Raw genomic sequence first — 12,165 nt, forward strand, 5'->3', positions numbered from 1 at the left:
TATCATTCTCACAGTTAATTATTCAAGTAAATGATCAGTTTCTATCGGGATACCAATATCATGCTTTACAATATATTCATAAACACATTAGTAAAATACAGATAAAGCATTTAAAATACAAATTGATATAAAGCTTACCGAAGCCAAGCCCATTAACCCAGTGCTGTCTCAGAAAGTATTACTATCAACTAAACTTTCCCCCCACTGCCTGAAGAAAAGCCTGCAATATACACAGCATGTGGGAAAAGTCTGCCAACATAAGCCTGTTCTGAGCAGTTCACTGTTCAAAATGATTCAATCTGTAACAAAAGAAAGGTTTCCTAAATTAGGACAATTTCCATGTACAACCATCAGCCACACATATTTTGCCACTGATATTTAAACTAAGTGTGACACCTAGCGACTAATAAGCAGTACTACATGTCAAAACTGTTGCACTCTACCATCACAGGGGTTTAAAATAGTCGTTTGACCCGATCAAGAGTGTGCCGTACATTTGAATATTTATTAATGTATACTAACGTTGAACAGTTCTTGGACATATCCCACAAAGCTGTTGTATTTGTCACAATTTCTACTACAGAAAGTGTGTTTGTAGTAAAATCAGGAGACTACTACAGGGCCCATCCATCCATCCATCCATTATCTGAACCCACTTATCCTGAACAGGGTCACAGGGGGGCTGGAGCCTATCCCAGCATACATTGGGTGAAAGGCAGGAATACACCCTGGACAGGTCGCCAGTCCATCGCAGGGCACACACCATACACTCACACACTCATACACTCATACACTCATACCTACAGGCAATTTAGACTCTCCAATCAGCCTAACCTGCATGTCTTTGGACTGTGGGAGGAAACCCACGCAAACACGGGGAGAACATGCAAACTGGCCGACGGGGATTCGAACCCAGGACCTCCTTGCTGTGAGGCAGGAGTGCTACCCACTGCACCATCCGTGCTGCCCTACGGGGCCCAATCATGTGCAATTGGGACCACTATGGCTCAGCGTTTCTTACCCAATCTGATCTCCCTCCAACACTCTGATCATCAACTTGTGTCCCTTCCCCTCCACTCACCCCTAAAGAATGATCTCCTTTACTCTACTTGACACCACAGTCTTTGTACATTGTCATCCCCGTAACCCTGTCCCTCCACATTCTTCTCTTGCCCACATCCCTATCTCTTGAATCATTCTCCCAGCTATCTACTGATATTGCTGCTTCCACATGCCTCTTGTCTCTACACCACTTTATTCTCTCTGCCCCATTATTAGGTTTGCAAGGCTATCCTAGCTCATGACTGTCTGATGTCTTCTGTGTCAGCAGGACTTAATTACATATGTGCCCCAAAGGGCATATGCATAATATTAACTAGCAACCAAACTAGTTATCTGGTTGACATCATTAACAACCAAAATATGGTCTTTCCCCTATCCGGCAAACTAATCAAGCTACCTAACAAAAGTTACCGAGGCTAACCAACTATAACTATCCATCCATCCATTATCTGAACCTGCTTATCCTGATCAGGGTCGCAGGGGGGCTGGAGCCTATCCCAACATACATTGGGCAAAAGGCAGGAATACACCCTGGACAGGTTGCCAGTCTATCACAGGGCACACACACCATTCACTCACACACTCATACCTATGGGCAATTTAGACTCTCCAATCAGCCTAACGTGCATGTCCTTGGACTGTGGGGGGAAACTGGAGGACCCGGAGCAAACCCACGCAAACACGGGGAGAACATGCAAACGCCGCACAGAGAGGCCCCGGCCGACGGGGATTCAAAGACCTCCTTGCTGTGAGGCGGCAGTGCTACCCACTGCACCATCCCTGCCGCCCAACTATAACTAATTTAATTATTTTACCTCAAGCCAAATATACTTGCTTTGTTAGCAAGATACAAGATGCTTATCTCACAAAACCCGAGGAAGAAATTATATTATATTATATTATATTATATTATATTATATTATATTATATCATATTAGATGACATTATAACATTGCTGTTTTGTCAAGTTGTTGTCACAGACTTTCTATATTCTTTTTCACCACGGGTGTTGTAAACGCTGTTCCGATTTGAAGGCACAAGGGGGGGTTCTTGTTCTCTCAACTAGACTATTTCTCTCTCTCAACAGTTCTCAGTTTGGCCAACATGATATGTCACGTGAAGATGGTCATTTTGCCCATATGCCACAGTGCGTAACAGCTCAGCTGCTGCTTCATGATAACATGGGGCTAATTTAACTATTAAGCCAATGTGTCTTTTAGCCACAGGTGTAGATGGAACACGTTTAAACAGAAAGCTTGTTTCTAATGCAGCCAGGAAAGGCAGCTACGTAGGGTAGCTATATGACATTCATAAATTAAAAAATCCAGACACATTCGTACTTTATAAAACGTTAGACTGACGTTCACTTGTCAACTTAATGTTGCCTATCTGAATTTCTTCAGCTGCATTGCAGTTTTAACATAACTTTTAAATAAAGTGTCATGCTGTGTCCCTGTCATGGCGTGATCAGGATATTTTCTCAGCCAGTATCTCACGACCGTAGCCAGAGAACGGCACGGCAGGTCCCGGCTGGCATAGGCTGGTAGTGCGCATGTCCTGTCTGTGATGGCGGTGTGGTCGAGCCAAAGTGGGCTAGAGTCACTCCAGTTGGGAACGGGGGTGGCCAGGAGCACCCACGATAGCTGGGAAAGAAACGGGAAACGAACAGGATTATAACGGTTACGTCTTTACTGGGATTATAAACAATCACATGAAAGCTCCGCTTGATGACATTGTAGCCCACGAGCTCCTGTACGCTGGCAATATTGCGGTAAATTTTTTATTCTTATTTTATCTTATTTTATCTGGCTAACGTTAGCTTGTTAGCAGCCCATTCTCCTCGCGTGGCTGCACGGTCCCCTGCTACTCAAATGGAAATGCGTTTGTAGGTAGTTAGAGCTAGCAAACAACATGTAGCTAGCTAACAGCACAAAAGCCGCATATATGAAGTAGTTAATATCTATAGCTAGCTAAGTAGAAGTAACATTGCTGATTTGCAGCTGATGATAAGGGCGCATAGCTGGGGTTTTCCCATTTAGGTTAGCTATTGTAGTTTTAGTGAGTCGTCAAGCCAGCCAGAATTTTTAAAACGCGAGATGTGTTTATCTTAGGTCTTGCAGCTAAACTTGGAAGTCGTTTTCCGCAAGCCATGAAAATTCGATATAGACGAAGTAACGTTAAGGTAAAAGCACATGAATTTGCTAGAATATGTAATAAAATATTTAATTGGAACTATTTGCAATTATTGATAGCTAGTTAGTTAATTTACCTAAATCTTAACTCAGATTTTCTAAATTATTAGCGAGCTAATACAACAAGTAATCCACAAACTTACTTTGATTAGCCAGTTTTGTTACCTAGCTAGCTAGTTGACATCAAGGCTAAGGCATTTGGCTACATCAACTTTAACAAACTAGCATTAACGTTAGCTAACTAAATGTTTGCTGGTGGACTAAGTTAAATGACTAGGGTAACTTTGTGCATGTAGTCAGCGAATAATTTTTTATTTTATTTTTACTTTTTATACTTGATGACATGCGTGAGAATGCTCAGTAAGATTATTGGCTAAACCGCTTTGGCAGCAACATATGATTAAATTTTTGATGGTAATCTAGCTAACTAGCTACATAGCTATTAACTAACGTAACTACGTCAGCTCCTTATAGTCAGCTATCTAGCTACAGTTTTTAAGATATTGTCCATAAAATAGCAATGTAGGAAACGTAGCTAGCCAGCTGGGTCGTAATTGCGTGACACATGTAGGAAACGTAGCTAGCCAGCTGGGTCGTAATTGCGTGACACTTAGCTCTAGCATCCTTTTGGTAACGGTTATCTTTCAATTGTAAACGATTATCTTGAAGTGGACTTATCTTGGACTTCAAGATAACGTTAGCTATTTACTAAACTTCGCTTGGCAAATAGCTAACGTTACCTAGCCATTTCAGTCAGTGACACGGTAGCCTACGTTAATGCTTTGAGAGTTGTCTGACCGTGCCACGTATACTTTCGGTGATGCTAATTGCACGTTGGAGAACAGCACAACGTTGCTTTGCAAGATGGCTACAATTCCTTCTGTCCCTGAGCGTGGTTATTCATGTGACTATTTCTGCACTCTTAGTTATTTTACTGTTTTTCACCTCGTTAATCAATTCCAGTTTTGTAAGTGCGAGTTATATGTAAAATGAAGCAGTGTGCATGATGGCGAGTACCATTGCGCTGTTTTGCGATTATGACACGCATAAATTGATCACAGAAGTGTGCATAATTGCAGAACCTGGAATAAACCTACTATAATATTTGGTTCAGCTGCTTTGAAGATATTCTTCGGTATGGTTGAATATTATCTGTACCAGTATAGGTAACTTATGTGCTGTTGCTGACTTATGGGATAGATATTTTGTTCATGCAAATATTTTGACTTTAGGCCTTTCAATAGTTAGATTTAGCAGGAAGCATACTTGCACATTTAGGCTGCATTTCTCCAGATTTTAACTACAAAGAATTTGCTGCAAATTTGAAACTAAAGCATAAAGTAAGACTTGAAATTGTGTTGTTGAGTTTGACTTTAATCATTTATATATATATATATATATATATATATATATATATATATATATATATATTATATTATATTATGAATCGAGTTTTTCTCAAGTGTAAGATTTGTTGATGGCGAATAGAGAGGGGTGGGCTGGGCTGTTTCATCCTTGACACTGAATGTCAGGAACTGCTCTGAGGCTTACGATAGATAAAGGTGTTACTGCAGAGACTAAAGTCAAAAGGGTGGAGAATGGTTCAGACTGTGGAAATCAAGCATAAGACTTGTGAAACATAGGCCAGGCTGCAGCACAATGATGATGCACTCACAAACATGCGCTTAACTTGCCACCTTTGCATCTTGGTGGACTGTGTGCATGTGAGGGTAGAGCCTTCATTGGAGCACAGTGCTTATCTGTATGCAGTGTTTTATCCTTTTATGAGTGATTAGGTTGAGACCCTACTCTTACTGTTCATTTTTCAGGGTAGCTAGCCAAGCTGCTTCACTAGTAGGTGGCAGTTCTGGCCTCTTTGGAGGAGGTACTGAGCAGGCATCTTTAAAGTCCTACTGATGTGATGTAGTCCCTGGCACTGCTGCACATGCTCACCGGAATGTTCCCTACAGCCTCTTGGCAGGAGTGCTTGAATTTTTGTGTGATTAGCCTTCATACTTGTTTGAAAATAAGTTTTTTTGTTTGTTATTAAAAATCACTTTTCCCAGTGCATTTGTGGGAGAGTTTGTCTTTGAGTGGTCAAAATTGAATAGGACTGAGTTTAATGGCCTAATCCAACAAGCTTGTGGTGATGCAGGAGATTCTCGCTCTGTAACAAGCCTGTTGCGGTTTGGGAGACACGTTGATTCAGGCCCTGCAGCAGCACTGTAGTGGTACAGGGCCTGGCTTATCCTGGCTGTGACGCATCCCTGTGGCAGTGCAGGTAGTGCACGGTTCCTGGTTTTTCCTCTCTGGATGTCACCGCAGGGCACTGACCTCTGAACGTCCTTCCTAGCCTCCTGGCTGGGTAGAGGGGGCAGTGGCCCAGCCGGAGGCGGGCTGGAGGAAGTGAGATGCAGTAAATCACATGACAGGAAACTGTGGTCAGTCCTTCAGGATGAAAGGAAAGGGATTAAATTGTTTTGGTTTTTGTGGATCAGATTCTCTCTCTTTCTCACTCTTGCATTCTCTCGGTGGTCCTGTTTCTGCCTCTTTACGTCTAACTCAATCATCTCTCTCTCTCTCTCTCTCTCTCTCTCTCTCTCCCTCTCTCCCCCTCCCCCTCCCTCTCTCTCTCTCTCTCTCTCTCCCTCTCCCTCTCCCCCTCTTCCTGGGAAAATCACCTCAGAGTAGTGTGCCGCTACATGTGAGCCTCCCTAAAAATGATCCCTCTGAGCCTCCACCTCCTCATCAGTATCAGTTGTCAGTGTCAAGCTCTGTTTTGCTCAAAAAATGACCACAAATAGTATGTGGGCGATTGGGAAATGTGCTGTTTTTCTTCCAGAGCCAGTGGCCTATAAGGAAGTGGCCTTAAATGGCCTGTGAAGTCAATGCTGGCGCCCAATTATCTGTGAGTTATTGACCTACATTAACATACTATAGACAGATTTGTGAAGCAGCACAGAACCTTGACACGATTTCTGTGGTTTTATTGCAGTTGCTGAGTTTTGCGGATTGATTCTGGGGGGAAGATCCAGTAAGTGTGATTCCATCAGGGCTGGCCCAGTGTTGTACTGTTCTGTCATGCTTTTCCCTGTCATAGCTTATAGTTGGCTCATATCCAGAATGTGGAAGTGAAGGAAACAGAGGCAGGTGCATTGATTGATGGGGTAGGGGGAAGGAGCATTGTTGACTTTTAGACCAAGTTCCCTCCACCTTTCCCTCAGGCCTTTGGTTTGTGCATACACTACAGATACAGGGTCAGTTCCATTTTGTTTCATTTCATGAATTGAGCTGAAATGAACTGAAATTAAATTGGTCCTTGAGGAAGGAGTTTCAAATCGAAATGTGCAACTTTAATCTTAGTGGTTAAGTGGCTTACTTGACTTTTACATTCCTACTTGGTTTGGGCTGGTATTTCTTGGCTTTAATAATCCCCCCATCCAAGGCCATTTTCTGCGAGTGGCCCTATGGCGTCCGGAATGACGAAACTGTCTTCCGCCACTCCTCCATGTTGTTTCCTTTGATCTCATGACCCAAAGTCTTGCAAGCTGTTTTGCAAAGGCCGTATTTAAGGAAGCTTTTCCGTTGGGAAAAAAAAAAAAGCCTTTCTTTACCAGTGTCTCCAACCGCCCACCCTGTAACACGCCAGGAGGAAGAGCAACGCTGTTTGGGTTAAAAATAAAACGGTTCCTGTTTGTTGTTGGACGGCCCGGAGAGCCACAGTGAGTCAAAGGCTGGCTGAGGCGAGGTTGGCGGTCCTGGTCAGAGCTCTGCGTCATTACTGGCACAGCCGGTGATTAATTTGTGATGACCTCACGGTTTGATCCGCTCCTTTTCAGCCAGGAGGTCTCACGTCCTGAGTGCTCAGGGGAAAGTTATGCCCGACCGCCCTGGAGACCAGGAAAGGGCACTGACTGAGTTAACCACAAAACGCACGGGGGTGAGGCCACTGGATGGGGTTTAGCTCGGCTGTATGAATATTGGGAAGTGAAATGAGATTTGGGAAGAAAAATATGGAAACCGAAAAAAAATGTCAGATCCCACACTCTTTCAATCGCCGTCTACAGTGAATGAGCTTAATCCACAGCCTGCAGCATAGTGGCTAAGGTGCATAACTGGGACCCGGAAGGTTTGTGGTTGAAGTTGATGATGGTTTAAGCTCTGGTGTAGCCACGATAAGATCCGCACAGCTTTTGGTCTTTTGAACAAGGCCCTTTAACCACGTGTTGCTCCAGGGGTGATTGTGCCATGCTCAGTCTAATCAACTGTAAGTCGCTTTGGATAAAAGAGTCCGCTAAATAACAAATAACAGCATTATAACGACTATTGGTGAACCGGTAGTGTTTTATTCAAGAAGGGATGCAGCAATCAGATTTGGAGGAAGCTGACTGCGAGCTGGAAGTTATGGCATTGTAAAATCACTGTGTAGTCACTTGTCATTATTATTCTTTTAAAGTTTGTTACTGTCCCCAATTTGTAGTACATATTGCGTTTTTATTTGAGAACTCGCTGTTCTTTTCAGCCATTTATCTGCAGATGTTTCCTCAGCAGCTGCTGAGCTGTGACCCAGACTGGCTTTTTATCACACTGCAGCTGGGCTAGGCAGTATATCTTTTTTTTTGTTTTTTGTTTTTTTAAATGTCCTATACCGGTATGAATTTATGCAACGGTATGCGGTTTTGCAATAGCGTCGTTAATAATAGTAATAGTTTTTTATTCATATGAAATATAAAAAATTGTATATTGCAACAATTGGTTAAAAGACTTTGTGATGTAAGCTTGTGATGGTGAATTGTCTGTTTTGAATGAAACACCATTTCCTAACAAGTGACATGACAGCCAATATGCTTAATGATTAAGTAAAAATAAATACGTAAAAGCAATAATCGTCAATATTATTGCCCTTTATTTATATGAACCTAGAAGCTTGGATTTTTACAATTTAGCATTAATATTGGTTTTAATATTTTCAACAATGCTCAAACTATTATTAAAAAATTTTAATATTGCCAAATTTGGAACATTATTATTGAGCAATATTTCACATTTCAGTAAAAATGGATTATTGCTGCATTTTGACTGATCCTTTGCAGTTGCAGTATATTTCTGTTTACTTAATTGTGTTCTACAAAATGCCATCAAACACCATCATGCCCTCCATAATATGAGGAGTATCATATGATATTTTGGCCGTATCGCCCAGCCCGGTAAGGCAGTTGCTCCTCACTCCTGGGTGCTGGAGCCAGCAGCGCATTGTTCCCCACGCCGCAGCAGGGCATGAAAGCCACCATTGAAGCTGGAGGGGAACAGGCCCGGCACTGTACCGGGACCGGCAACAGGGCCGGGATGTCCTGTCTGCAAGCAGCTGCTGAATGAGGAGCGTGAAGGAAGGGTGTGTGCGGGTCTGTGTGTGTCTGTGTGTTTGCTTATGTTTGTGCTTGTTCAGGGTTCCCCAGAAACTGAATTTGCAACACCACCTTGTGCAATTTCCCTTCAGCCTGTCTAAAACCAATTTTCTTGTATACTTTGTCATAACAGACCCCTTAGCACCACTCTGTCTCAAGGGAGTGTGTGTGAGCTTGTACGCATGCACGTACATTTGGGGGGAGAGGGTAGCCCTTGGGTGCCAGCAATGTTGATATCACAGTCATTGAGTAACATGGGAGCCTTCTGCATATGTGCACCTGGCAGCATCTGTGCCTCCTTCCCAGGGTTCCGTGTGGCAGAAGACTGTCCATAGCAAGGCTTCCCCTTCCTCAAGTCACAGAGCACATGCACAATGACCAGCTGCTTTCAGCCTGCTGTGAAGTAATGCTGACTAAACTTTTATTTGGTTATTTCATGTTGGTTTATTACCTTGAACACAACCTTTATCGCAATTACTGGTCGCATTATTCAGATATTCTGTTTTTTTCCCTTCAATATTGCAATGGGCGATGACCCAGACGTGACCCACAACAAAATAAATACTCCTGTTTCTCTGAGCACATCATCTTTCAGTGTCTGACATTTTTGTTGTTTATTAATAATAATATTTACACTGCTGTTGGTAGCAATGCACATTTCATAGATAAAGTGCTTACTTTGAATGACAAGTATGTCATGCTCCAGGCCAGCTAGCTTTCCCACATGAGTAAATTATAACCAAAATCTCCTAGTTTTTTAAATATTATTAGCCTCTGGCAAAAATGTGTCTTTTATCGTCCCGCTAATTTTTCTGTTCCCAAGTGTCATAATAAAACTAAAACGGACATGTGTTTATTGTTTTGTTATTGAATTGGAATATTATGGCAAAATGTATTGTATAAGTGAATTGGTATAAAACACAGGTTTGAAATGTGCTGTGTTCCAGAGACAGTGTTCTATGGCCTAGCATGACCACTGCATAGCAAGTAGGTTAGTTATTTTTTAATACATAATCTTTTCTTGTGATTGTGGTAATTTCTTGTAAATAACAACAATACATTTTCCAGGGGAGGGCACATTGTGCTACTGTACTTGAGTGCACTGCCATTTTGAAGCTCATGAACAACTTCAGGGGAAGACATATGTGTCCTTGCTCTGAACATTTTCTGTGGGCTAAGAGGGTGGCCTGTAGTGTAGTGGTTAAGGTAAATGACTGGGATATGCAAGGTCGGTGGTTCTAATCCACAATAAAGTCCGCACAGCCGTTGGGCCCTTGAGCAAGGCCCTTAACCCTGCATTGCTCCAGGGGAGAATTGTCTCCTGCTTAGACTAATCAACTGTATGTCGCTCTGGATAAGAGCATCTGCCAAAATGCCAATAATGTAATGTAATTTAATGTCTAACACAGGAGAACCAGTACTGGGGTATGTACAGGTGTTCAGTGCGTAACTGGTTGGAATCAACACCGGCACGCACCAGCCCTCCAAAACTGGAGTTATGGGTTATAGCCCTGGACTGGTACATGCTGAAGGCAAAGCCCCAGGCATGTTTGTCTCCATGCCCAGTGTGTTTGCCTTACAGTAATGTGAGCATGGCATTGCCTTTACTGAGGTGCTCGGTGGTCTTTGCCCCACTGTCAGCTGACTAATACATGCCTTCCTGTAGGAGAGCACACCAAAAGGAAATGTATTTTTTTTCCCCCCCAGCCTGTTTGTTCTTATGACCAGGTTGCATTGAATTATTAATCTCTATGCTCATGGTCCATCACCATGAGTTTAGTAGCCTATGCTACTCCCCCTTTAATGGATTTAGGCTACTTCAGTACCACTGTTAATATTACATGTTTCTTTTGGTGAAGAACGTGCACCAGAAAAGTGGTAAATGAGTATTAGAAGTTTTTGCTCTTTAAGCTTAATTAATGAATTACATGAACGGTTTTAACTGCTGAAAATCATAAACCTTCTGTGGTGGGAGCGAGCGAGCGTTGGCTTTAGTGAGGGTTTGACCCGCCCTGCTGCAGAACAGCCCGACTGCAGCTCAGACGTGCCCTCCGCAGCTGCACTTCCGCAGCCGAGACGCCAAGCCGCCCCCCTCCTTCCGCGTTTTCTGCGGCCAGCCTGCCGTGGGTGGCGGGGAATGTTTGCTCTCGCGTTTGGGTGGTCGCATGTGTTGCGATGTATTGCCTTGCATTGCTCGTGCTCCCTATTTGTGTGTGTGTGTGTGTGTGTGTGTGTGTGTGTGTGTGTGTGTGTGTGTGTGTGTGTTTCCTGTTTACAGCGCTGTCTGCGTGAGTGCATGTGTGAGGACTTATTGACTCCAGATGGGAGAGAGGAGACTGTTGCCAACTGATCCGGTTGACTGGAGACTGTGGGGATGAACAGGGCTGTAACCCGCTGCAGTCTCAGTAACTCAGTCTTTACAGGGAGCCCGCAATGTAATGTGCTCATTTCTAGGTGCCTAATAGCCATGGGAGAATGAGCCCGTCGTTGGCCTCCTGATGGCTTGTGCTGCTATCAGTAAACTCTAGTACTGATGGTCTTGGTCTTGCATCACTACTTTAGTTTCTAATGTTTTCTCTTATGCTCCCTCCATCAGGAGCTGGTGTCCATGAATGCTCTGCCCTGCCATGATGACAGATCAGCCCCCCCCACCTCTGGAGGTCACCCCCATGCTGGCTGAGGTGGCCCTCGTCCCGCACATGCTCAACGGAGACGGCATGCAGCAGGTGAGTGCTCGCAGCTGGAGCTCCAAAAATGGTAAATTGTTGGCATTTGTATAGCGCCTTTATCCAAAGTGCTGTACAGTTGATGCTTCTCATTCACCCATTCATACACACACCAATTATTGTGTAGACATTACTTGCCTTTCCTGACACATCCCCTGCTTCCCCACATTTAAAATTATGTGAAATTATGTGAAATAATTTCCATTGGCCTTTTAAATCTTTGGTTTCCAGACATTTTGTATTTAACTCCAGTTTGATAATCTTCTGTCAACACACCACTTAAAACCTTCAAATCTTAGATCTGGCCTCGCATTCTCAAAGCCAAACCCAGTGGAAAGATCACGTCCCGAAGCCCTGATCGTTTGCACGTGGTGTTTGGCGGGGGCCATTTAGCACATGCGAACGCGCATGATAACCGTGACGCAACATCTGAGTCCCGCCGCTTCACGAAAAAGCCCGGCCCGGGTTTGCGGGAAGACTGCACGCGGAGAGCAGGAAAGGCCAAGCCGCGGCTTCAGACAGCGTTGTTTTTGCGCCGGACGGACTGAAAAACAAAGCGCTCTCTTTCACACAAACAGATGGCCTCCAACTGCTGCGCCCCTCTGCAGTGGGGCTCCCCTCTCGGTGCGTAAGGAGGGGGAAAGAAGGAACTGCAGGAAAGACCAATGTGGGGACTGAACCGTCACCCCTTTCTCCCCTCCTCCGAACCCCCCTCCTCCACGCTCAGCGTCTGCATTCCTGACAGGCGAGCATTTCGACAGCATTTCCAGTAAAGCTGGG

General features: G+C 43.8%; 1 protein-coding gene across 1 annotated transcript in view; it reads left to right on the forward strand.

Moving 5' to 3' along the window:
* The first annotated feature begins 2,640 nt into the window (after window positions 1–2,640).
* The window catches only part of LOC133124398 (fibronectin type-III domain-containing protein 3A-like), a 28,979-nt gene continuing 19,454 nt past the window's right edge, over window positions 2,641–12,165 (forward strand). Inside the window, exons 1-2 of the mRNA XM_061235569.1 lie at window positions 2,641–2,833; window positions 11,256–11,385. Coding sequence (XP_061091553.1) covers window positions 11,287–11,385 — 99 coding nt within the window. The 5' untranslated portion in view covers window positions 2,641–2,833; window positions 11,256–11,286. The remainder of the gene's footprint in view (window positions 2,834–11,255; window positions 11,386–12,165) is intronic.

Source organism: Conger conger, chromosome 3 (assembly GCF_963514075.1).
Source record: "Conger conger chromosome 3, fConCon1.1, whole genome shotgun sequence".
Classification (NCBI taxonomy): Eukaryota; Metazoa; Chordata; class Actinopteri; order Anguilliformes; family Congridae; genus Conger; species Conger conger.